At 39.3% G+C, this 27,962-nt stretch overlaps 1 protein-coding gene and 1 pseudogene across 2 annotated transcripts; one reads left to right on the forward strand and one right to left on the reverse strand.

Annotated features, from left to right (window-relative positions):
• Nucleotides 1-19,420: 19,420 nt before the first annotated feature.
• Nucleotides 19,421-23,442, forward strand: LOC149015344 (malate dehydrogenase, chloroplastic pseudogene; annotated as a pseudogene). The gene is made up of 2 exons (XR_016173536.1): nt 19,421-19,540; nt 21,468-23,442. The product of XR_016173536.1 is annotated as a malate dehydrogenase, chloroplastic pseudogene (transcript).
• A 588-nt stretch (nt 23,443-24,030) lies between these two features.
• LOC149015345 (coiled-coil protein) lies at nt 24,031-27,782 on the reverse strand (the record flags this gene model as incomplete). The annotated part of the gene is given in 3 exon segments (XM_089155905.1): nt 24,031-24,329; nt 26,747-26,856; nt 27,695-27,782. Coding segments are annotated over 2 exon segments (168 nt in total), but the record flags the coding sequence as incomplete, so codon positions are not given.
• Between the last annotated feature and the right edge of the window lie 180 nt (nt 27,783-27,962).

A 27,962-nucleotide genomic window follows, 5' to 3' on the forward strand; every position in this document is an offset into this window, starting at 1 on the left:
TGATGGGATTGGTGATTGTTTCTTACTGAGTTTCTTTAGAACTCACGCCTTTATTTTGTATATGTTTATTAGCCTGCACAGAAGAAGGAATTGTACAGGAAGATGGACTTGTTTCCTATGAAGGAACCATCCCGTATGAAGAAGATGTGGCACCGTCAGTGGGAAATGGAGATAGCATGTGCGGGAGCTCCTACGGGTGCATGGAGTGTGCTTATCACACCTATTGATGGTCAGAGACGGAAGGTGGTCAGAAAGTTCGCTCAGCGAATGGAGAAGAACTGGAGGATACCCAATCTTGAGATTCATGAAAAACACTATTTAAATTTAGAAAAAGAATCTGGAAAGAAATTGATATAAGTCTTTTGTTTACTTCCGCTGAACTTGTATTCGTTTTATTTATTATTCTTTCCTTTTATTATTGTTATTGGAGTATTTGGACTCCTGTAATTCCTTTAATTCATTTATTGAACATTTGTTGCTCTTGATTATCTTTATTTGTATTTGATATTGTTGATAGACTAAAATCGTGGATCCTATGGCGGATCACTCCCAAGGGTTGTCAGGCGGGTAACCGAGACCGGCGGGTGGGGTGTGACAACTAGTGTCTCGTATTCTTGAATTTCGGTAACATTTGTATCTGCAACAAAGTCTAAAGCAACAAATTTCTTTGAAGGGTGGTTCAAAATAACTTAGTGAGTAGTTCATAAACAAATAATTAATATCACAGTCCAAATCAATACATTACATGATACACTATGATAAAAGACAAAATGCAAGAATGAAAGTATACTCTAACAGATGATAGTCTCTAATGGCAGACATGGATTAAGATAGAACACCAGCTTCCTCTGGGAAGGTCTCATCACTCTGATCTCTCACAAGTTGGTTACCGGTCTTGAGATCCCGGGTAAGGGGTCAAGGCATCCTCTCGAACTATCACCATGGTTGGGGTTTAGGTCACTGCTCTGTCACCACCATTAGTATGAGTACTGACGCGTGTCAGGGTTATACCTAGCCTAATGCAAGTCAACTACTCAGTCACATCAACCTAGGTTCAAATACGTCCCCTCTTGCATCTCACAATCTTTGTTCAGTATCCTTCCCTAACCAGCTCGGACTACGCTAACTTTTAACCCTAATGGTCATCTACATATAATGGATAGGAAGCTCTCATGTCCTCTCACGGGTTGGCTACCGGTCTTGAGTGCCCATGAGCCCAAGTCTATTATATGCAACCCTACCAATGAAAAGGCCCCTATAATGTGATTGTGTCATCTCACGGGTTGGCTATCGATCCTGAGAGCCCACCACCCCACATTGCTGCCATGGTTCACTAATACCCATGTCGATAGGGTGTGGAATGACAGGATTTCTAACCAAACTCAACTAGACTTCCTAGTTATGACATCCAGTGATCATGAAGAGCGCCAAGGGGCATCATAGGATTGTGTCCCATACCACCTCCACTGATGTCCCAAAACAGAAACACCCAAATGGTATTCCCCAATTCACAATCATAACCTACATTCACATTACAAGATGGATTCAATCACATTCTCGAGTCACAAGTCATTCTAAGTCCATACAGTCACATACTCACATGTTGATCATATATCAATAACATCATTAATCATCTATATTATGAAACTTTTAGAGTCATAATATTCATTCTTAAACTCTAAAACAACAATATGTAATCATATAAGCAAGTTTCATAGAAATCAAGAATGTAACAATGGTTATGTGCAAGCGAACATCCTCTCCTTGCCCTTGCTTTCAATTCATAACATTGTAAATTAGGTCAAAAAGTATGTTCACGCTATCCAAAAAATTCTATTAACATGTGGATTTAAAGTTATAAACAACCCTAGACATATGGTGTTGAAAAAAGAAACAAACAACCAACTTGGTAGTGGGTGGGTTGGTTAGGTGGGTTGTTTGGGGCAACCAAGGCAATCAACCCAAACATGAATCTACCAAAGCTTGGGTGGGTCGCCTAGGGCAAGCAATCCACCCCTAGTACTTTTGTTCCAGGAGTGAATTTAGGGCCCTAAATGCCCAATCTCTTCCTTGGGTCCTTTTTTATGCTATAGGAGCGCTTTACCTGGTTTTCTGGGACCTTCTATATATGTCATCACTGTATTCTTGATCCGTCTACCAACTCTATCAACGTCCGAGTTAGATCTTCTTCCAAATTCTTATAGATTTCCCAACTCAGTATCATCTCTATCTACTTCCATTGATTCTTGGGGAATTTCACATAAGGGGTTGGACATGGGAGGGTATTAAATGGGGGCAACTAAATCATTTTATTGCTCCAAAGGGCATTTAGGACATTTTATACTCCACTAAACAACAAAACTTAATTGTGAGTAACTTGTAATTTTCCATGTGGGTGCCATTTTATAGCATAATAGTGGTGGTCACTAGTTTCACTCCAAAAATAATGGGTGTTGTGTAAGGAACTCTTTTCATTTTAATTTTTAGGTGTGCCTTATTCAATTTTAAACCAAGCACCCTTTACTAAAAAAATTATTTTATGAAATTAATATTATGAAATATTTTGATACAATAAAAATATCAAGATGTGAAAATAAATTTGACTCTAAGGTTTTGATGAGTTTCTTAAAGGTAACAAATTTAATTGGGCATTTTACCTTTGAATGATATGCATATAATTTTTTCTTTTTAATTTTACGGTAATTTTAGTATAATTAATTATACTCGGAATTGAGACTGTTGGGTTCTACGCAAGTTTACACAAAAAAAAAAAAAAAAGTTCTACACAAGAACATTGTGAGTCATTTAGTTTGGTTTTACTAGAAATGATTAATTATAAGTAGTACTAAATAACAGAATTTTTTTTCCCCCTTTTGATAGATACACGACTTGGCTTTATTTGGTAGTGGATTTTCATATAGTTTTTCTTTTTTTCCATCTTCTTTCTTTGGTGAGGATTATTTTAGTATATTTAATTTTAGTCATAATTGATACTATTGGGTACTGAGCATGAATATCAATAAGCATTTAATTTATGTTCTAGTGCAGATGATTAATGACAATTAATACTACATTGTATTTTTCTTCTTCTTTTTGTGTATGGTCTTTTTGGGTAGTGAAATTGCTTCATTCATGTGCAATTAATGTGCAGCCTACTATCCATATCGAAACTTGTAGTTGAGACAAAATCTCAACCGCTTGTTTCTCCTCTTTTTGCATAAGTGAATTTTTTGGTAAAGTTTAACTATGAGACAAGTGGTCGAGATTTCTTCTCTACCACAAGTTTCAATCTTGATTGTAGGCTGCACGGTGCTGTGCATTTATTGCACAACACCCAAATAGAGCTCTTTTGGTGAGAGTTGTATTTTAAAGATTTCATTCTAATGGAAATTGAGATTATTGGGATCTATGCACGATATCAGTAAGCATCCTCAAGTTACCATTGGGAGGGTCCTATGCAAATATTGCGATATTTGAAGAAGACACCGGCCAGGAACTCTTATCCAAGGCGAATAATCATCTTATAATGGAAGGATTTGCCGGTGCAGGTTGGGCCGACTCCCATAGTGATCAAAGATCCGCCTTAAGGTATTACTTCTTTGTGGATGGTAATCTCATTTCGTGGAGAAGCAAGAAGCAGCCTTTTGTACTTCGATAGTGGTGTTTTTGGTGATGGTTATTTTTAATAGATTTCATCCTAATGAAAATTGAGACTGTTGGGAACTATGCATGATATCAATAAGCATTTAAATTGTATTTAATGTAGAGGATTAAATTAACAATTAATATCAATATGAAATTAAAATAAAAAATTAATGAGAATATAGAATAGCAATTACAATTTTAAACATAGTTAATCATATCCATGTAATGAATTTTTTATGGTATTCTAGCAATAAATCCATGTCAGAAATGGAAAGGATAAAATTCCCATAGGGTAGGGAGATTTTTATCCGCTCTTGTTCCGACACGCTCTAGTTTTATCCAATGCATCGTTGGATGATGAACATGTGTCATATTCTAATCCTATGGTTGATCTTCTTTCATTCTTAACCATTTCATTTCTTTAACAATTTCTCTCTTCTCTCGGCTTTGCTCTCCTCTGCCTCTTTGCTCTTCGACTCCGGCAACATCGATTCACCACCACCTCCTACTCTTAATCCTTCTTGTGGAGGTACTGCCCCATTCAAGCTCCCCATCGACCACATTTAAACCAAAAAATTAAAAATCAAATCATTTAACCTACGACAAAAAAAAAATCTTGAAGAACAATACTATTCTCCCATGAAGTGATCAGTTCCGAGCTTTCCTTCAACCTCCATTAGAGTGTTTTGTACTGCTTTTTCCATTTCCGATGCCTCAACCTTTAAAATTATTGCCAATAGCAACAAAACCCGGGTTAACACTCACTATTAAAGAAAAGTTAAAAAGTTAAAAGAACAAATTAGGTTACAAGACAAAAACTAGAAACATCAATTTTCAAGGAACCGAACACACAAATTATGCACACCACCATAGAATCAATCACAGATTCTACCTGATGCGTCCAAAAATTGTTCAGCCCTCGTATTTTTGCAAAACAACGTCATTTGTGGGCCGACTCAATGGTCGGGAAGCCACCTCCGAAGGTTAAGTTAGTAGTTGGAATACCACAGAGCTTTGGCTAGTTGCAGAGCTTAATTGAATAACGGTAATGGAGGGAAATGATTTAGATACCTCTGCTTTGAGCAACCCTTTAGCTTATATATGATTTACCTCGTACTCTCGATCATTGGATTAGTTAATGATCCTTCTTGGTGGCCGTTCAATGTTGGGGTTTTTCCCCCTTCTTTCTAAGTCAATTGTAGTTTCCATCCATAGCACGATCGTGTATCCCAAATTTCACAGGAGCACGTTTCTTTCCATAACCGTCGGGTTCCTTCACCCTTACGCTACTTGCTGGTTCAACCTCCGAACCAGTGCCCATTGGGGTCAATAACCCGAACACGGTTAAACCTGGTTTGAGGTTATTTTATCCTTATCATGAGCCCCCCCAAGCTAAGTGATCTGGATGAAATGATTGCTTTCCATAACTGGATTGCTTGGTTTGCTTTTTCCTGATCATAAGTACTGGAAATGGTAAGTTCAAGTCCAAACGTCACATTTATTGCACTTGTCTACACAACGGTACGTTCATCAAGCCACATCCACTTTTCGTAACTTATGCTTCCAACGCCACGTGGCCCTAGGGAGCAGGTGCCATCATGATGGCCTCTTCTCGAATCGTCAACATTCTGCAACCATTGATTCCCAATCAATCTCGTTCATTGGATGCCATTACTCAAATCGTCGTTCATCCTCGACCATTGATTGAAACTAATCTCGTGCGTCCAAAATCTTGTCACTCCTATTTAAACCCCTTCGTTCATTACCTCCAACTTTACTCTATTATTTCGCGAATTCGCCTGCACTTTGAAGTCTCTGCAAGTTTTCTGCAATTTCCAGCTTTCCAGCTTCAAGTTTCTCTTCATTTGATCTCAAATAAGTAAATTTCTTAGCCCCCCTACTTTATTTCTTCTCGTGTTCCTCCATTTCTTTTCTTTTTTGGGTTCGGGGTTTCTGCTTAGCTCTTTAGGATTCCAGCCTTCCATTTCTTTGGAAAAAATCTTAGAATCCCTTTCTTCTTCCATGGGTAGTGGCAGAACTTCAGATGATGACTCCATCGATCGAATGCTTAATGGGGATGATTATGCTAACCAGCCTAGCCCTTCGACTTCAATTGAGCTCTCGGACAATAAGAATGAGAGGATCACCAATCATGGGTTATCCTCCACTCAAACCCTAGAGAACAACCAGGGAATGTTGTTGAGGGTAGAATCACTTCTCCCTCCTCCTCCTGAAAGCATAAAGGCCTCTCCTTAAGCAATTGTTGGGGGTTCCCGACCGTTAAAGAGGCCTGCAAATGGCCCCTCTTTCTAGGGTTCCCATATTCACCACACCAAAGTGGAAGAAATCTCTTCCAACTTTTCTCTTCCTTTCTCATATCTCCTTCAAGTTCCCAACCCAGATGAAAGAGCTTATTCGAACCCTCTTGAAGAGTTTTCAATTTACGTTGATACTCTAAGAAGTGGGATGAGATTCCCCTTCTACTCCACTTTTTTGCCAAAATTCTCAATCATTGGGACCTTTGTCCCGGTATGCTTCTCCCGAATAGATGGAGACATATCATAGGCTTTGTCAGGCTGTGTCATGACCTTAAGATTACTCCTCTTTCTTTGTTCTCCCAATTCTACTATGTTAGTAAGTCCAACCCTTTGGGTTGGGTATTTTTCTCCAACCGTCCCAAGAGCAAGATAGGATGGTCGAGCAGCATCCTTATTGAGGGGACCTATCCATCAAACCACAAGGGGTGGCATCATCAATACTTATTTTGTCGAGCGCCACACTCCGAACTTAATTTCCTGATCACATGGAGCCACCAGAACTCTTACACTCAAACGAATCGCCCTCTTTCCCTCTCTCCTGCCAAGGACAAGGCCATGCAAACAATAAAGGCTATCAAAGGGCGTCAGGAGATTCATGGTCTTGTCATGGAGTATGAGGCGGTTCTTCAGTGGTGGGGTTTGGCCTCTAGTGAGCACCCGATCCCTTAAATCTTTTGTTCTTGTTATATATATATATATATATATTGTTGGTGCAACCTAGAGGGGGGGGTGATTAGGTTGTACCTAGTGGTTTATAACAATTTCTCGGTTTGGTTGCAATTTCAAAATGGATTGACAGTTCAAGATGAAATCTAATGAAAACAGCAATCACAAACACAGAATTTATAGTGGTTCGACTCTACGAGTCTACGTCCACTCCTCTCTTAGCCTCAAGAGAGTGTTTCCACTAACGAATCTCTTTCAATACAATGGGTAGAGAATCAAACCCTTACAATCTTCGTTACAGGGCAAGAGTACCCTTTACAATCTTCGTTCACGGACAAGAGTATCCAATACAATAAATTCTAATCAACCTAGACTAGAATTTAAATAACCAATTCAAAATACGAAAAGTATTAGATATTACCTATCAAAAGAGAGTAACACTTTACCCTTTGAGTGCGAGTGATGCAATGAATGAATCAAGAATAACAAGCATCAATATACTTCAGCAGCTTTCAATAACTCCAGATTTTGCTTCAGTAAAAGCTTTAACTTTGGAATATCCTTCAAAGTCAACCGGAGTTGGGAGGACAGTAATAATGATAAAAACTCCAAGAATTTGCCTTTTCACTTGTGAGTGAATATGTGCTTGATGGGGGAGAAGGATGATTCTCAAATGGGGGGGTTGGGCTTTTATAGACCTCAATTCACTGTCCTCCCCATTTCCCCAACGGATATAAAATCTTTGTGAGATTTTGTTCCAGACGGACGTCCGTCTGCCCAGACGGTCATCCGTCTCAAAAGTATCCGTTGCAAACAAATGTAGAGGATATTCTCTTTAAACTAGCCGTTATAGTCAAATCTGGGCCAGACGGACGTCCGTCTGCCCAGACGGTCATCCATCTGGCCTGGACTGGCTCAGACGGGCATCCGTCTGCCAGACGGAAATTCCATCTGGCCTTCTGTTGTTTTTGAGAAACAGAGTTATCAAAACAGACGGTCATCCGTCTGCTCAGACGGACAACCATCTGAGCTCAGTTTTCCTAAACAATTTTGGGCTGGGACATGGCTTGGATTTTTGGATCTTTTTGTCAACCCTAAGCGTTGTACACCTTACTAACATGTCCTAGGTCACTCTAGTAACATGAATTACATATTATGGATGCATTTACATGTGTGTGCATGCAAAGGTGTTCTAAGCCCTGATTTAGCCTAAGTCTTGATCTTTGACTTGGTCTTTGGCTTGGTCTTGATCAACGGTCTTGATACTCCTCTTGACTTTGGTTCTTTGTCTAAGATGGTTTGAGTTGATCTTGGGCTTGACTCTCTGGTAATTTCTTTGATCCGGTTATTTACGTCGAGATTCTCTGCAGTGATGAGCTGGATAAAACATATCTACATGGAAATATTAGTAGAGTGTTTGTCATCATCAAAACTATTTGGAAACTGATGTGGCAAATGCTAACATGGCATTTTCCAACATATATATATATTTTTTTGTTGTAATAACCCCCCATTTTCTCTTGCAGTGCCTCCTAGGTACAACTCGAAAGTTGTTAAGGCCTTGGCCAACCAAGGCTTCAAGGCTATAGAGGATCAAGCTGCCCGAACCAAGAGAAAGGAGAAGGAACCCGAGGCCCCTCCGCTTGCACCGAGGGTCTCCTCAAACACCCCCAAGGTTCATCTGAAGGTTCGGCAAAAACCTATTGCTAGGGAAAAGGACCTATTGATGTCGCCGAATCCACTCAGGACAACATCAATTTGGCCAAGAGGAAGACTTGGCTAATGAAGCTGCTTCCAAAAGGGCCTGGGTCAAGTAGGGGAACATGTCTCCCCCCTGGAAGTTGAGGGTTTGGGATATGGTCTCCCGTAACACTGACTTAGTCGTTGAATGGGCCACCAATGCCCAAATGCCAGCCAATCTGGAGGTTTGAACTCTATGCTTGATGAAGAGCTCGTACACTCTTCCATCAAGTAAATTTTTTCTTTTTTTTTTTTTTAGTTCGTCCTTCGTCTGTGTTCTTTTTCTTTATTCTTTATTGCTAATTATTCTTCATCTATTCTTCACCTGTAGGGTCCTCACTGAAGACTTCCATAGACGTATGGAAGCTCTGTTGAGGGTTAGCCATCTCAACGCTCGGGCTAAGTGCTGCGAGGGGGAGGTGGAGGCCAAGCAACGGGAGGTCTTGAAGCTAAAGGAGGAAGGCTCCAAACTTTGGAAGGTTGCTCTAAGGAGCTAGAGAAGGTTGTGCAGGTGAAGACTGCTCCATCTTCTTCAGATGCCAAGGTCAAGAGCTTGGTGAGGGAGAAGGAGGATCTTCATGATCGGCTGGTAGACGCTATCCCCTCCGTTCCCGAGAGCTTGAAACTTTCGGTGAGGAAGGCTTGTGCTTAGAAGTATCTGAACAGTAAGCCTTTCGCCTTACTCTTGGTGTGCTACAATTCCATGGCTTACAAAGATGGCCAAAACGAAGTCTGGAGGTCCATCCTACGAAGAGATCCTTCATTCCCGACTGAGCTCCACCAAAACGTCTGTAATGCTGAGGTTCTCGAGGAGTTGAAGTTAAAGGCTCCCAAATGGACAACTGCCAAAGCCGACCATGCACCAATGAACCCAAACATAGAAGGCATTGTGAGCGATGAGCCCCCAGCAACTCCAAACCCGAGGCTATGGAGGAGAATGTAGATCTCCCCGATTATGTCGCCAATCCTGCGGACCCTGAGAATCCACTCAACAATGAAACTCCTTTTCTTTTCTTTTTTTGTATCCTGTGCCGACTACATTCTGAATCGCCAATCCTTGTATTTTTTTTTTCTTCTTCTTTTCTTTCTGTAAGGGTTGGCCCCCTTGGTCATTTGAATATAATATATTTCTTGTATACTTGTCTTTACATAAGCTTAACCCATATTTAATTCTCTGTAGTATACAATAGAACCTCAGTCGGGTAGACAATAGACTTTTATTATGAATAATTCTTAAGATTTTTCCAAGTGTTAAAAGGTCTTAGTTGGGCATAGCTGAAGCCTTTACTAGAAAATTTTGTAAATTTCTCTAAGTGTTTAGAAGGTCTTAGTTGGGCGTAGCAGAAGCCTTTCCGTAGGAATATCCTGAGAAATTCACTAAGAATTAGAAGGTCTTAGTCGGCCGTAGCCGAAGCCTTTCCTTAGGAATTTCCTGAGAAATTTACTAAGTGTTAGAAGGTCTTAGTCGGGCATAGCTGAAGCCTTTACTTTAGAAAATTTTTGCAAATTTCTTTAAGTGTTTAGAAGCTCTTAGTTGAGCCTTTTGAATTCCAACTATACACACATGCCCCCATTCAAAAGAGGTTTGGTTTCGAGGGTCTGAAGCTATTGTATTCCTTACAATAAGATCCTTGAACGGTACTGTCGATGCCTTACTCGGGTGTTGTAATATGATGAAACACTTCTGTGATAATATTGAATTCGGGCTATGGCCTTCATTCGGACTTCATCCAAGATTTCTAAATTATCAAGCAGACCTTGCTCATTTGCTTTTTCTTTGAATTCTCTTTTTAAGCATTCCAGCCATTTCTTCAACTGGGGCTAAAGCCTCTGATCCATAGGCCAATTTTAATGGTGTTTCTCCTGTTGGCGTTTGAATCATCGTTTTGTATGCCCAAAGTACGTTCGGGAGTTCTTCAACCCACAAAGCTTTATTCAATTCCAGCCTCTTTTTAATTCCATTTAGTAAGGTTCAGTTGGTTACCTCTACTTGACCATTGGTTTGGGGGTATGCTACATAAGACATTCAGTGCTCGATCATGTAAGTTCCAAAAAATTGGGTGAATTGCGGATTATCAAACTTTGTTCTATGATCGGTAACAAGAACCTTCAGAATACCAAATCTATGTATTATGGACTCCAGTAGAAACTTCACAACCTTCTTCTAAGTGAATGGAGCAAGTGGGACCGCTTCAACCCACTTGGTGAAGTAATCAATTGCCACAATCAAGTACTTCCAACTGCCAGAAGCCTTAGTGAAGTTCCCCATGATGTCAATCCCCCACATGCCAAATGGGATCAGGTCCAAGATAGAAGTAAGGGGTGTTGCCGCTCTTTTTGACACCATTGAATGTATTTGGCAATTCCTGTAATGACATACGTACTTGAGTGCATCCTCTTGTATTTTTGGCCAATATATCTTGAGCCTGAGTATCTTGTGTGCCAGTGCTCGTCCACCCATATAAGCTCCACAGATACCCTTCGCGCACTTCGCTAATGCACTCTTCAATCTTTTGGCCCCCAAACATCTGAGCAGTGGTCCAGCATAAGACCTTCGGTATAATCTTCCACTCTGGATGGTGAACCTTGCAACTCAAACCCTGATGAGTCTTGCTTCTTTCGGATCTTCGAGCGGTTGATCATCTTAAAGGTACTCTACAATTGGGTCCATCTACCAACGTTTATCTATCACGTACATTACTCCTTCGTTACTTATACTCGGGAGTCCTAGCTCTTCAATATAGCTGAAGGTTCGAGAGTTTTCTCCTTTGCATTTTCCAATCTTGACAGTTCATCTACCATAGCATTCTCCTTCCTCGAGATCTAAAAAACCCATACCTCTTTAAATTCCTTCTTCAACGCTTGTATCATTTCCTGATACTTCTGCAACCGGGGCTCCTTAATCCTGAACTCTCCTTGTATATGATTCACTATGAGTTGAGAATCACTATAAATAGTTATCTCAGGTATGGCAAGTGCTTTTGCTAATCGAAAGCTGGCCAAGAAAGCCTTATATTCGGCCTCATTATTGCTTGCTTCAAAACTGAACTTCAATGCATACCGAATGATGAATCCTCCCAGGCTCTTTAGTAAAACTCCAACTCCTTCCACTTGCTTGTTACTCTAACCATCCACATAGATCTACCACATTATCGAGGTGGTTTGTTCCACTCTTTCTTCTATCGGAGTTGTGGTTTCTACCACAAAATCCGCCAAGGCCTGAGCTTTTATAGCCATTCAAGGCTTAAAGTCCACTTAGTACTCTCCAAGTTCTACCGACCATGCCACCATCCTTCCGGATAGGTCTGGCTTATGAAGCACTTTCTTTAAGGGAAAAGTGGTTACCATGATCGGGTGTGCCTGAAAGTAGGGCCTCAATTTTCTTGCAGACATCATTAGGACCAAAGCTTGTTTCTCGACCTCCGAATGTCTAGTCTCTGCATCAAGAAGGACATGGCTGATGTAGTAGATTGGTCGTTGCGCTTATTGCCGAAGCTGAAGTCACCAAGTATAACTGTAATGTTTCACCTTTTTCTTGTCGGGATAAACTGTGGTGGTTTTCCCAACATTTCTTTAAGGTTGTTGAACGCTTTTTGGCATTCCTCTATCCATCATGCTTCTTTATTGTCCTTTAGATCCTTCAATGCCTTGAAGAAAGGTAAGCATCATTCTCCCGACTATACTATAAACCTGTTCGCCACACGTCCTGTCAAGCATTGTACATCCCGAACGGTCTTGGGAGGTTCCATATCTATCAACGCTTGAATTTTGGCTAGGTTTGCCTCAATTCCTCTCTGAGAGACCATAAGTCCCATGAACTTTCTCGAGGATACTCGAAGGCTCATTTCTCTTGGGTTAAGCTTCATTTAATACTTCCTGACTACATTGAAAACTTCCGCTAAGTATAAGACATGACTCGAACGTTGAAGGCTTTTTGCAAGCATGTCATGTACTTAGTCCTCCATATTTCTCCCAATCAAGTCTCTGAAAATTTTATCATTCCCCTTTGGTAGGTTGCTCCAGCATTCTTTAGCCCGAACGACATGACCTTGTAATAGAAGCTTTCATGATCGGTCATGAATGTAGTGTACTTCTTGTCTTTTTTGTTCATCAAAATTTGATTGTACCCCAAGTATGCATCCGTAAAACTCAGGGTCTCATATCCAGCTATCACATCAATAAGGAGATTAATTTGGGGCACAGGGTAGCAATCCTTTGGGCATGCTTTATTTAAGTTAGTGTTGTCAGTACACATCTTCCCTTTTCCGTTCGCTTCCTTAACCATCACAATATTGGCTAACCAAGTTGGACACTCAATCGATTCAATGAATCCTGAACCCTTTTGTCACACCCTAGCCGCCGGTATTGGTCCTGCTTGACAACTCGTGGGTGCAATTCATAGTCACAAGATCCACGGTTTACCATCAATGATAATAAATGCATGCAATAATAATCAAGAGCAAGAATTAATTCAAATAATTAAATAAAGGGGATTACAAGAGTTCAATACTCTAAGGAATAATCAAAGAAAAAGAAATAAAGTAATTATGTTCCAAAATTTGTAGACTTTAGCGGAAGCAAAAGTTAAACTAATTTAGTTTGATTTTTTTAGTTCGCTTGAGGGCAATGGCCTTTTCTTCAAATTTAGCAATGAAGGGAGCCATCCAGCTTTCCTCCACTGACTTCTCAAAATGTCAAGCTATCTGCCTATTCCTACCATCAATGGGTGCTACAAGCGTACTCCAGGCATCCACAGGTCACTTCATGACATACATCTCTGTTTCCCATTGGCGCCTCCATAACTTCTTCACAGGGGACATTCAAGTCAAACGAAATTCTCCTGATCCAGTATACTCATTTGTATAATATAATGCAATATATATATGGATGCATGGATGCAACTATAAATCTAAACTATGCAAGTCTCTAAATGGCAAACATGCTTTAAGATATAACACCAACCCTCCTCTGGGTAGGTCTAGTCATTTTGATCTCTCACGGATTGGTTACCTCTGTTGGGATCCTGGGCAAGCAGTTCAGTCCTCGTTAATCAACCATGGCTGGGGTTTAGGTTCACACTTTCTCACCATGACCATTGGTATGAGTACTGGCGCATGTCAGGGTTTCTAATCCAATGCAAAGTCATACAATGACATACTACATGTAGTCCATATACTTCCCCTATAGCACCAACCAACTTGATTCAGTATCCTTCTCTAAGTAGGAATGAGAATCCTCACAAACTCGCTATCTCTGTTGGACTCCATTCCCTAACCCTATGGTCATTCACATATTCTTGGGGGAAAATGCTCTCATGTCCCCTCACAACTCCTAGCCGCTCCATGGATGTGCATGAGCCCAAACCCTAACACATGCAACCCTACTAATGTATGATCAACAGTGGACCACTGAATCTCTGCACGGACTGGCTACCACTGTAGGATGAGACAGAGTTACATCACCATCATCACGAGTCATTAGGCTTCAATTCCCCTACCGAAAGGGTAGTAGCATGTATGGGTACCTAGCCATGCATTCTAGATTCCCTAGGTATGTCATCCATTAACCATAATAGTGTTGGGGGCATCAGTGAGCAGTGTCCCATACCATAGCCCCTGATATCCCAAGCAATGGATACCCAATATGGATACCCTCCATCGTAGTTTCAACACATCATAACTCATCATTACATAATCAATCATTCTATATCATAAAGTAATGGAAATACATCTAAACATTATTCACAGTATATATATATATATATATATATATATATATATATATATATATATATTATATTCATATATATATATATATATATATATATATATATATATATATATATATATATATATATATATATACATTCAACCACTAATCATTGAATCATACTACTACTACTACAGTAAGTTATAAGAACAATGATGCATGCAAATAATTAAAAGTACACATCGATCATATCTCATCATATATATATATAAGAATGTGTCCTTACCTGTCGACTGTTGTAATTGCAGTCAAACCTCACAATTAGAAAGTCCAAAGAACTTCAGAGGCTACCTAGAATAGGATTATAAAAATACATTATAGACAAGAGTCAAAATAGAGCAACAACTAGACTTGACTGGGCTACTATGACCTAGCCGGTCGCTTAGGGAAGTTGGTTGGGCAAGCGACCTCCCCAGTTTCAAACTACTTCTAAGTCCAAAATTCTGACTTTAGATCTCCTAATTTTAATCCAATTTTGGGACGATCTAGATTCGAATTTTGTTCTTAAGGAGCTTACATCCCAAACACAAACCAAAACCCTAGAATTCTAATGATTCAATATTCACATCATCTCCTTTAATCAGATCAATCCTTTATTTGGATGCAAATATTCGTTTTTGGACATGATCTAATCAAGATCACTGATGGGAGAATAGAACATCCTAAATAACTCACTACCAATCAAGGAGGATATATTCTCACTACTCAAAGAGATGAGGAGAGGATATAGAGGGTGTGAGATCAACTTACCTTTGAAAGATTTGCTAAACTGATGAGGGATTGGATCTTCCTCTCAAAACACACTTCCTTCACCTTCCACCACGTGTTCTCTAAGTCCTAACCGTCCACAACAGTAATCTCGAATATAATAATGAGAGAAAAGATCAAAGTTACTTATTTATAGTGGATTGGAGCAAAATAGGGTTTAATTCCCGCAAGCAAACATGGGCGGTCGCTTGGGGTTGTTGATTGGTCAATCAATCGCTTAAGCAACCACCCCCTAGTACTTTTCAATACTTGGGTGCTTTGCTCAAGGGGTTGATCCCCAACTCAAACCTAACCCTAAGAAACATGTGGGGGTGATCTTACCTTGATTCCAGACATCTTCAATCACATCTTGACTCCGATTGATGATCCACTTTTCCAGTCCATCAGGGTTTCCAATGGATCTCTTTTAAGTTCCCAAAATGGCATGTTCTTCATCAGCAAAATCCAGATCCATTGACTCAGACTATGAATCATGAACTTCAATCTGGATACTCCACAACTTATTCCGGTTGGACCTTCGGGTACTTGGACCTGCAATACGGATCTCGGGTTAGAACTACGGGGGTTGTCACACCTTTAGCTTTTCCACCTTGGTTCTTATCGCCTCATGCTTCTCGATCAAGAAGTTCCTTCTCCTATGGATTACTAGCTTGGCCTTCTGCTCTAGCCATAGTTTGTGCTCTACAATGCTTTGGTCTATTCCTGGCATATCTGCAGTTGACCATGTAAATACATATTCTCCCGAAGGAACTTCTTTAATTCTTCCTTGAAATTTGCAGATTGCTCTGACCCGATGAAGGTTGTTTTCTCCTCCTCAGAAGTATCCAATTGGATTCTCTCTAGCTTTTCAACAGGTTCGGGTCTTTGCATACTCTCCTCGTCCCGATCGTCATGAACCTCGATAGACAAGGTCGTAGCCTTCCTCGGTCCGTTTCTATCTTTCAAATAAGAAACATAACATTATCTAGAGGTTTCTGATAAGAAGTTACCTCTCCTACTCCATTGTTGGTCGGGAATTTGATCTTCATGTGCTTGGTTGACACCACTGCTCACAGCTTAGTGAAGGATGGCCTCCCGAGTATGACGTTATATGCAGGGAGTTCCTAAACCAGAAAGTTCACCCGAATGGTGGTCTCCTTTGGAAAAGTTCCAACCGTTAGATCCAGTTGTATTGATCCTTTCACCATGGTCAAGGATCTAGCAAAGCCATACAGGTCGAGGATCTAGCAAAGCCATACAGATGGGTTGAGGTTGGATTCATCAAATTTTCATCCATCTTCAGCCTCTGATATACCTCATAAGATAAGATAACTGCCGATGATCCTGTATCTACCAGCACTCGGTGTACCTCTAGAGCCAATTTCAACTTTGATCATGATTGTATCGTCGTGCGGAGCACATACACCTCTTTCATCCTCCTCGTTGAACATGATGCTTTCCTCGATTAGTCGATCTTTTTCTTTTCTTGATCACTTCTCCTGACCCTACGAATTTTGATTTTGCTTTCAACTTTCTAAGGGATTCGGGTTCAGTTCCTCCAAAGATTGTGAGGATCGAGGACCGACCAGGTCCTGTAATTGCCTTTCCTTTCTTGGAGTTGAAAGCTTTAGTCCGATGGTCCCTGCTTCTTGATCATTCTCTTCTCTTTTCTCCAATAGTTCTTCTTTCTCGATCATCTTCTCGACACTTTATGTAATTTCCCAAATGCCCTTGGGATATCAGTCTTTCAATATCCGCCTTCAAGTGCCTGCACTCATTAGTGTAGTGTCCATAATCTCTATGGAAACAACAATATTTGTTCATGTTTTTTCCCTTTGATTTTGATGTCATCTTGGGTGGCCATCTCAAGATATCTTGATCCTTGATTTGCATCAAGATCTCCAAAAGTCGTGCATTCAAAGGAGTATACTCAGAGCTGTCGGGTGAACGTTGTCTCCATCTTGACCATCCTTTGCTTCCCCGATCATTGTTTAACATTCAGAGGATCTCTTTGTTGGCTGCCTTCACTTCTCCCTACCAAGCGTCAAAGATTTCTATTATTTCTGCCTGTTTTTGACATCTTTGGAAAAGTTCGGCATAGGTGGTCGGCATATCCTGTAATAACAACTCCAGAAGTCGTATGTTGGAAAGGCCCATGAAGAGTGATGTTTTGGCCACTTGCTCATCAAGGTGTTCGATCTTCATGGTTGCTTTGTTGAACCTTTGCAAATAATCCCGAATAGACTCATTCTTGCTGCTTGACAGTGAATAGAGTCTCTGTAGTCTGTATTCCACTCTAGAACTGACTGATGAACTTTTGAGCAAGCTCATCGAAATTAGCTATCTTTCCCAATGGTAGGTTCGAAAACCACTTCCAAGATGCTCCCGTCAGTAAAAACCGAATACTCTGCACAAAATTTGATCAGAATTCCCAGCAACTGCCATTGTTTATTGGTAGTAACTCATGTGGGCTACTAGATCCCCACATCCATCAAATAAAGAGAAGGTCGGGATCCTAAAATTATGAGGGAACTTGTATTTTGGCTATCACCTCAACGAACGGAGTCTTTTTGATGGTATATCATCAATCTTTTTGCCTTTTGTGAGTTGTCCAAATTTCATATTTATATCAATCAATTCCCAATCGATCTGTACCGCTCACTCGGGTGTTTGGTGTCCGAACGCTCTCTATCCTATTGTTGAGATGTTGTCGAGTGTGTTCATACTCCTCTCTCAATTCTGGATAGGGTTCCCGTTCAACTTCCTTGGGACCAATCCCGCACCTCTGGATTGTCTCTCGGTAATTCGCTCGTTCTCCTTATTCCCAACCATTCACCCTCTTCTTCTGCGGCCTTAAGTTTCTTTCCAATGGCTAATGAAAGTTCTGGCCCTTGGTTGGGTTTCTTTCCCTGCAAGGTGAACGTCCTCTTATTGGAGAGTTTCTGCTTTCAGTCCTCCGAGGTTACCTTCTCACCCCCTCACGATCATGGAGATTCAGGTCCTTGGGGCTCCCAGGCGTCTAGCCATCGTTCGGAGCATGGCCTGCATCTCTAGAAATTGAACCTGCATTTGGTTCATCAGTCGCTGGCTTTGATTCATTTTCTCTTGAATGACTGGAATCATCTGGATCTCTCTGTCATTCAAATGGGCTCCTTCGGCTATTTATTCTTCCTCGTGTTGTTCTCCTTCACGAACACGATTTCCCTATGGAGGAGCAAGGTTTTCATTTAAAGGGAGGTTGAAATTTCTGATTTTGATGCCTCTGAATCATAGATCTAGTGTCTACCATGGCTTTTTGAAGCGTTTCCCACAGACAGCCCCAAATGATGTGTCCAAAAATTGCTCAACCCTAGGATTCTTGCAAAACAACGTCAATTGTGGGCCGACTCAATGGTCGGGAAGCTACCTCCTAAGGTTAAGTCAATAGTTGGAACACCACAGAGCTCTGGCTAGTTGTAGAGCTTAATTAAATAAAGGGGAAAACAATTCATATACCTCTACTTTGAGCAACCCTTTAAGTTTATATAGGGTTTACCTCTTACTCTCGATCGTTGGATTCATTCATGATCCTTCTTGGTGGCCGTCCGATGGTAGGGTTTTTTCCTTTTCTTTCTATGTCAGTTGTAATTTCCATACATAGCATGATCGTGTATCCCGAATTTCACAGGAGCACGTTTCTTTCCATAACCGTCGGTTCCTTCACCCTTACGCTACTTGTTGGTTCAACCTTCGAACCAGTCCCGACTGGGGTCAATAACCTAAACGCGGTTGAATGATTGAACCTGGTTTGGTGGTATTTTATCCTTATCACTACCCAAAAAAAAATAAGAATCAATTGTAGAAGATGGATTTTCCACTTGGATTCTAATCTTCCTTAAGTTCATGGTTTCACCCTTTCACATCTTTTGTTTCGTTCTTGAGCTCCTGCAGATGTACCATGAGTGGTTATCATTCTGCAATAGTAAGAGTTGAAAAGTGAGAAGACCCACTAAAGAAAATATATTTCCAAACACACTGAGACAAAGGTGATGGATCAAGGACTTTTGTTTGAGGAGGAAGTATGGAACGAAGAGCCTCTGTTTCTCTCTCCTGAGATGTTCAATCGTTCACTCATCATGTGACAACTATGATCATTCTCAAGCTCTCCGTTTTCATTCTTCGATGTTGGATTTTCAGTCGGCGAATCAAAGTAAGTGGCAGTGGTGAGTCGGTGGTGCGGAAGCCAAAGAGGGAGAGACATAGGAGAGATAAAATGTTAGAGAAATGAAATGGTTAAGAGTGGAAGAATATCAACCATAGGATTAGAATATGACACGTGTTCATCATCCGATGGTGCACTGGATGAAACTGGAGCATGTCAGGACAGGAGCGGATAAAAATCCTACACTGGACTAGGCCAAACGCAAAGCCATGCTCGTTGTAATCACAAATTTTACATGGGCTTCACATGGCCAGGCCCAGATTCCGTTTCTCTGTGTTCTGGGGAGGGAAGCCATGAGGAATATCCCTACAACGGCCTAAGGCGCCATTTATGTTTCTCTCTTCGTTATTTCCGCCTTTGAACGAAGCCCCAACAGTGTTCAACGTTGTACTTATAGATCTCTCCTCCGGAGGCTTTGTCATCTCTCGTTCTACCAACTGTAGCTGACTCTAAGGTAAGAGTTGATCCCTTTGCTAGTCTCTCTGGTTTTCCTGTTTGCCAACCTTGAGATCTTGACATATATTTAATTGATGTTCTTCAGATTGTGTTTCATGATCTTAATTCTTGTTAGGAGTTGCTGAAGTTGTCGAATGATTGCTTTTACAGTCTTTGTCCTAAATATAGGATAGAATATGAAATGGACGGGGTTCTTAATGGAAAAGATCTGACTAGTATTGATATAAAAATGGTTGAAATCTTGAATTGACATTAATATTATGAACTCATTTTTTGTTGGTTTTATGTTTTTAGATTAGTCTTTCAAGTGGTAAGATTCATCTATTGCAATTTCCTGTTGAAAACAGAACCATGTGGTGTGAACTATTTCATAATTTGGAGTTGGCTGCACATGGATGAATGACCATTTTCCCGATACAGATTTATTTTTCCTTTCTAACATAACAATACAGATCTGTAATAGATACAGCCTTACCTCATCTTCTCCTCTCCCAATGTTCTGTCTTTTGTTCTTACTTTTGGTTGCCTTGTTGTCTCCAACTTCGTGTGAGTTCTGTTTGCAAATTCAGATCTGAAATCGGCTTTTAAGTTTATAATGGAATATATATATATATATATATATATATATATATATATATATATATATATATATATATATATATATATATATATATATATATATATATATATATGGAGTTTTCTTTCCCAAAATCTGCAAATGGAGCTCAACTTCTACTTAGTATAGTATAGGGCTGTATTGTTAGGTTTTTTTTATGATCCTGCGTTCATTGCCAAAATTTTCAAATAAGTGACAGTGTACCTAATGAGATGAGAGAATCTTCTTGGCAATCACTGTATCCCTCATTGATGACTCTTCTTCCTGCTTTCACAACTGGATCACAAAAACATTCATAAAACATAGAATTGATTATTAGGCAGATTTATCTTTTGTTGCTACAAAACTTAAGGGCAAATTTCTTCAAGCCCAGGAGATTTATGAACTTCAATTCAAGGAGGAAATCCAGAACATGCAATAGAAGTAGACAGAAGATTTTAGTCCATGATTGTAGATTGAGCCAGAATCCTGGTCTTGTTTGCTGTTTATGTGGTACTGTTCACAGGGGATTGATAATTAAACTAAAGGTTTGATGATTGACTGAAGGCTCTACTTTAGAAATTTCAGTTGAGATAGTTTTGAAAAGTTTCGATTGTTATTAGTTTCATGACAAAGAAGCATGGATATACTAGGAGTTTCTAAAAAGTTGTTATTTTGTTTTTCAAATAAAGTTGTCCAGGATGGTTCTAGTTTGTTGTTATTTTTGGTCCGTGGATCATTCACTTTAGACAGTACACTATTGATATATAAGAGACAGTTGGGAAATAAAGTATGCTTTTCTTTGGTTCATCAATGATACTGGACAGTTTGCAGTCATGAAGCTTTAACTCCTCTTGAGTGATTCCAAGAGCCTTGTTACTGGTGGTCCAAATCAGATCCTACTGTGGTGATTCAGTAGGTTGGGTACAGTGTTGTTGGCCATGGTGAAGCCTTGGTCATTATCCTTTCTTTTTCTTCTTTCACATGTCTTAAAAGATTGTTAGAGAATTTTGTTCTTGATACTGGTTTATTTTTGTTCTTCGGACATGTTCATCTTTATATGTGATCCTGTCTCTATCAACCTCTGGCCAGCTTGAATGGTGTTAAGATGATTCTGCATTTAGGAGCTTATTTTTGTTCTCTCTATTCGACCATAACTAGAATTAATAACTAAGATTCTACAAATATCTAGATGTTCATTTCTTTATCTAGTGGGCTATCAATTAGCCATACCAATTGTAGTTCATCAAACTGTGGTTTTGTTCTTATGTTGATGATCATGAGGCAGCCTTCAGCAACCCAAATTTGATGATCTTTTACTTCCTTTCAGAGTGCAGGATGGCAGCAATGACAACAGCCGCTTTTTCTGTTGGTTCAGTTGCTGGTACCCAGGCATGTGGAGATTCAAAATTTAAGCTCCACAGCATGAAGTTCAACTCTTCCAACTATCTTAAGAGTTTTAGTGGTCTCAAAGCAACATCTGTAAACTGTAATTCTGTCTCATCCTTCTTGGGCAAGGAAGGTAGCGCTGCTCTTCGAGACTCATTCACACATATAACTCAAAAACAAAATCATGAAAGAGTTAATTGTGTTCGGCCAGAGGCTTCAGCTTTCAAAGTGGCCATTCTTGGTGCTGCTGGAGGAATTGGCCAACCCCTTGCACTTCTAACGAAGATGTCCCCATTGGTCTCCGCTCTTCATCTTTATGATATTGCAAATGTTAAGGGAGTGGCTGCTGATCTCAGTCACTGCAATACTCCTTCTCAAGTTCTGGACTTTACAGGGACTGCTGAATTGGCTAATGCTGTGAAAGGTGTTGATGTTGTTGTCATACCTGCTGGAGTTCCAAGAAAGCCAGGCATGACTCGTGATGACCTCTTCAACATTAATGCCAACATTGTTAGGACCTTGGTAGAGGCTGTTGCAGATAACTGCCCGGAAGCCTTCATACTTATCATCAGCAATCCGGTCAATTCTACAGTGCCGATTGCAGCAGAAGTGTTGAAGCAGAAGGGGGTTTATGATCCAAAGAAGCTCTTTGGTGTTACGACGCTGGATGTTGTTAGGGCAAACACATTTGTTGCACAGAGGAAGGGCCTGAAGCTTATTGATGTGGATATCCCAGTTGTGGGGGGTCATGCTGGTATCACTATTCTTCCACTGCTCTCAAAGTCAAAACCATCTGTAACTTTTACAGACAAAGAAGTAGAGGAGCTTACTGTGAGGATCCAAAATGCTGGAACTGAAGTAGTAGAGGCAAAGGCAGGAGCAGGGTCTGCCACTCTGTCCATGGCATATGCAGCAGCTAGATTTATTGAATCATCTCTCCGTGCTCTGGACGGAGATACAGATGTCTATGAGTGCTCATTTGTTGAGTCAGGTCTGACTGACCTGCCCTTCTTTGCATCAAGGGTTAAGCTTGGGAAGAACGGTGTTGAGGCTTTGATATCAGCTGATCTCCAAGGGTTGACAGAATATGAATCGAAGGCTTTCGAAGCTCTTAAGCCAGAGCTCAAAGCCAGTATTGAGAAAGGTGTGGCATTTGTGCAGAAGGAAGCAGTGACTGCCTGAGTTTGATAATATAAAGCAGTGAAGCTGGAGGATCATTGTAGGTGGTAAAACTACATGCTTGAGTAATGAAGGATAGTGAGTTAGATGCTTTTATTGCAACAGTTATTTTCCAGGATGTTGCTTATTTCTTATTGTTTCTTTGGGTACTTTCAGTGACATGAATCTGGAACTGAAATTTTGTAGGTTCTAGGGAGTGTTTTTAGTAATCAAGGTGAGAGAAGAGGCTCAGTGAGAGTGTAAACTTTATAGTTCCTAGATTTTGTCGACCCTTCTGCCCTAGTGTTTGTTGCTCTGGTATTGTAAATCTTTCATAACTGTTTTGAGGTGCTAAGGTTAGATTTCCCTTTTCCCAGAGGAAGAACAAAAAAAAAAGGTTTGGATTTTCCCTCTGTATGAAACTTGCTGCATGGAACTAACCAACAAGAAGAGCTGTGTAAATGTGTTATATCTTTCATAAAACAAGAAAATATAGTTAATGAACTTAAATCCCTAATGAAATTGCCATCTTACTAATATCAACTATTTAAGAATTAACTCCAAGAGGTGGATTAGTTGACAAAAGATCAATATTTCTACATAGGAGGTCAGATTTTGAATCTTCTTGGGCCAAGGACAAAAGTTTAATTGCACATAAACTGGTCTAGATGAAACCTACTTCGTTGCTCACCTCTTAAACTTTGTAGCCTTTCAATTATTTTACATTCTTGAACACAACTCCAAACCCTCTCCCAAAAAACCAGCCAAAAAAAAAAAAATTATCATCAATGAGTGCAGAATGTGGTTTTTCCCTACTCACGAGTGCAGACTTTGTTTTTCTCTACTCGTGCATTAAAATAAAATCTGTCAACCATTTCCCGTACAATACATGACAAAATGAACATTTATCAAAGACTTGTAGCATGAATCTTTGGAAGAGATTTTTTCATCTACTTGGAACCCTAACTTAACATCTACAATGCTATAGAAATAGATGAGTCCAGATCAGCAACTCCGACGGGCCGACGCTTCCTGACCACAAACATCAGTGGGGCCCAAGGTGAACAACACTTTTTGGAAAAAAAAATTAAAAAAAAAAAAATTCCTTTCCACCAGTGGGACCCACTGGTTTTTGTGATTAGGAAGCCATGGGGGAGCACTGCTCCCTGACGGGGAGAAGATTCGGATTCATTAAATCATTAATCAACAACACAAAAATGGTTTCTTACAGAATATACTCTGATCAAGATTTCAGAACACGTTTCTTCAATTAAGACCAAGGACCAACGTCAAAATTTCATGTTTGAAAGAGAAGATCATTGATCACAGACTCCTGATCCATTTATCCAAATATGAAAAAAAAACAAAACTGCTCAAGAATCTACATCAATTTTCTTGTAGTTTTTTGTTTTCAGGATGAGTACAGATGAAATGACATCGTTCCAAGAACTAAATTCCTTGAATTACTGCAAAATTTTTATTATGAGTATGTACAGATGTGAAAGGCAAGTTCATTCGATTACAAGGAAGATGACCAAGACCCATAAAGGAAGAGAAGCAAAGAGGAAGGGGAGGGGGCATTTTAATTGCCATCATATCTGCAAAACTGGAACATCCACCTTGGAATCACCACAGCAAGGAGCATCTGAATCATCACAGAACAAAGGCATATAGACAACTTCAATTAATCAAAACCATGTACAACATTTTAGTCTTTTACATACCCATATAAAATACTAAGCATGAATCAAATTAAGTATTTATACTCAAAGCATGAATAACATTAAGCAAAAAACTACTTCACCCGATATTTTGCCATTTAGGTGGTTTTAGTTAACTATGATAATATTAAGTTATGAATTAAATAACTTGAAACAATGTTGAATACTTCAGTTACAAATAAAGATAAGGGAACATGACCCTTAATCAATCATGCAAGTCAAGTAATAAATCACATATTCATTCATCTATACTCATATTGTAGACCAATCAAAGTGGTTGGTTATGGTAAAAACTCATTTGGTTTCATATAAGGGAAGATTACCGAGCCGTGAAAAGATTTAGAGACTGTAAGAAATATGACTTCCATTAAACTTAAGCAGAGTTCAATGGATTTCATAGAGTTAAAAAGACGTAATCAAGAGAGTATGTATAATGGAATTGTGACTAGTGAAGAACTTGGAGGAGGCATGGTACAGTTGAATCACATCTAGGATAAACTTTAAGATCATATTTGTTTGTGTTAATTACAAAATGGGCTAAATAGAGACATAAGTTAGTATAATTGATGATGTGGTTTTTATGGATGAAACAACACTAACGCAGAATCACTGTCAAGTTGAAATTATGGAGACCTGCGTCAGAACCAATGTTCTGTTTCACTTATTACAAAAGAAATGGATTGTTCATTCAACCTCTCTTGATTTTTTGCACATTTAATTTCTATGAAATTAAAACCAAATTCAATTGGAAATACTGAAATACTCAAGGATCTTTTACCAATTTTGGTAGAAATCAATTTCAGATAGTTCCATGCTAAAACTGAAACAAACAGGTGCGTAACAATGACCAGCAAATAAACTAAAGAGAAGAAGAGATGGGAAGAGCAACAGTTGCTTTAGAGAAGCAATCTTCCTCTCTCTCTCTCTCTCTCCCCCAACCCACAGAACACACAATTATACTATGAAATAAGAAAGGGAAAACAAACCAATTATAAGAGAAAATAAACTGCATTTTAAGCTTTACATGTGCACAATAGAAAGAGAGGTCCTAGGTAAACAGTTAAAAGGATTACAAAAAACAGGTAAGCATATGAAACAGTTAAACACGCATGTGTACCCCGTAATACATATGTTCATGTACCCCCCACTGCATGTTAAGTGGTAAACCATGCTGATCTTAAAGTCCTTATAATGAAGGTAAAAATGTCATTAGATACTTGTAAGGAGAATAAAACCAAAGCAAACCATCTCTCTTTCCCTCCCCCCCCAAAATTTTTTTTTAATAATAATAAATAAATAAAATACCCCTTTATTATTATCATTATTGCTGTTTGCCATAGAATCCACCTTGTACCTAGAAGAGAGGGAGAGAAAAATGGGGGCAAGTCTGTTGAAATGTTTTGAGTCTTGAAAGACAAATCTGTGTCAGTAAGGGATGATGCAAACCAGCCAATTCTGGCAATTTTAAAGCAAAAAAACAGTAGGAAATTTTCAAAATCACCAATTAATAAGCCAATAGTGCAAGCAACAAGATTCTTTTGCAAAATACTGTTAGGTGGTAACTAATAGACATCAAATAGAAAAGTAACATGATTTACGAGGGACGGGATTTATCCAAAATATGCATGACCTTCTAGACATTTTTCAGGTTTGCACCACTTTTTTGTGGGACCCTATACATTTTTGAGAGTACAATTTTTTGGTTACCAAAAAAGAAAAAAAAGAGTACAGAATTTTTTTCGGTGCAAATTCCATTTATTTATGAAATCAAGGGAAATTCAAAGGTAGATAAAGGCGACTTCAGCACCATATGCCTTTCATAAGAAAGAGCATTTATTATCTTAATATTAAGAGCAAATTGTACTGGCACCCCAAAATGGAGGTCTTAAAGCACTGACACCCCACTTTACGTTTAAAAAGCACAGAGACCCCAAAATTGGATTTTTATTGGATATATTTGTCAAATTTATCACTGAAAACAGTTAAATCACTGTTTATTTTCAAAAATATCCCTATAATAAACAGTATCTAAAAGGTTTTTAGTGACAAATTGGACAAATATATCCAATAAAAATATAATTTTGTGGTCTCTATGCTTTTTAAACATAAAGTGGGGTGTCAGTGCTTTAAGGCCTCTATTTTGGGGTGCCAATGCAATTTGCTCTAATATTAATAGGGAGAAACAATGCCGCCAGATGATAGCTTTGAATAGTTATAATTATTTGAACATTTTATGTTCATATTGACATTAAATCGTAGAAAAGGAAGCTAACACTTTCATAGGCATCTTAGGTTCACTACTAACCAAAAAAGGAACAAAGATCAAGAGGCTTAGACTTACCAAAAGAGATGTCTACCACTCCAAGCTACATTACATTTCTTCTCGGACTTTAGCAAAAGCAGATAACATTGAAGACCGCCTGTTTGCTATTTCAACAACCATCTCCAGGGCTGCAGCAATGAGGTTCTTAATTAGGTCACAAATATCAGCTAACCAAACATGTAAAGGTGGATTTTCTTGAGTTCTAAAAACCCCATATGTGATTCCCTGATAGTTAGTATTCATGCAGCAAATACATGGGCAAACATAGATAACCTTATATAAGCCCCAGACCTCTGATTAAGGTTCCCATAATTAACATCAGATCGATGTTGGTCATTCGGCTGTATGCAACAGATGAGCAAAATATGTTAACTGTATGCATCATAGACACTAGCATATACAAGTCCATTATGCAGGTAGCCAGACCGCAGGTCAAAAGATCAACGATGTAACTAATGCTTACTTCCTCTTGTGACAAAGTTAGGTAGTAATGCATATTTCTGATATTTACAGTAAGAAGTTGGGTGTCAACTCCACAAACACACACACACCCCCCCCCCCCTTTTTACCCATCTACTTTTGTTTTTTACACAAAATCCTCTAACTATAAGTTGCTTCCCAGAACAAAATCAAATCTTCAGTTCAGTCCCATTTTATTATTCAACAATGAAGAATAGGGTCACCCATTTGCCTGCCACCGTTGTGCCTATCCCAGTCATTCAGCCCCTTTTTCTGTTAGTTAGCTTTTTGTTACGTGTGCAACCTTAAGGTCCAAGGTTAAGGCTTGGTTGAGAAACAAGACTCTTAGAAAATCATAGTTATTAACCATTTACAGTTTCAATTTCATCTCTTATTATTGATTTATGAGAGTAAGAACATGCAACATAGGTGACAAGAATCTGTGGTTGTGTATACACAATATGTTTGAATATATTTTCATGCATTAAATTAAGAAAGCTACCTAACCTGTTTCAAATGATTGCTGGGATGCCCGCAGCTTTGGAGAAACCAAACCCCCAAAGACAGACAAAGACTTGGATCGCTCCTTTTTCGCCTAATAAAAACAATAAGTTAGTAGGAGAAGGGAAGAACAGATACAGATAGAAAGAATCGGACCCATTAGTATAATTTTCCTTAATAGATGACAAACAATTTGATTGAATGAAAAACACTTGTAGGATACATGTAAGTCTCTAAAGACCAATTGTTTGCAAGAAAAAAAGGGGTGGAAAAG

The sequence above is a fragment of the Hakea prostrata genome, chromosome 5, assembly GCF_041222555.1.
Source record: "Hakea prostrata isolate BN-2017 chromosome 5, UWA_Hpros_2, whole genome shotgun sequence".
NCBI lineage: Eukaryota > Viridiplantae > Streptophyta > Magnoliopsida > Proteales > Proteaceae > Hakea > Hakea prostrata.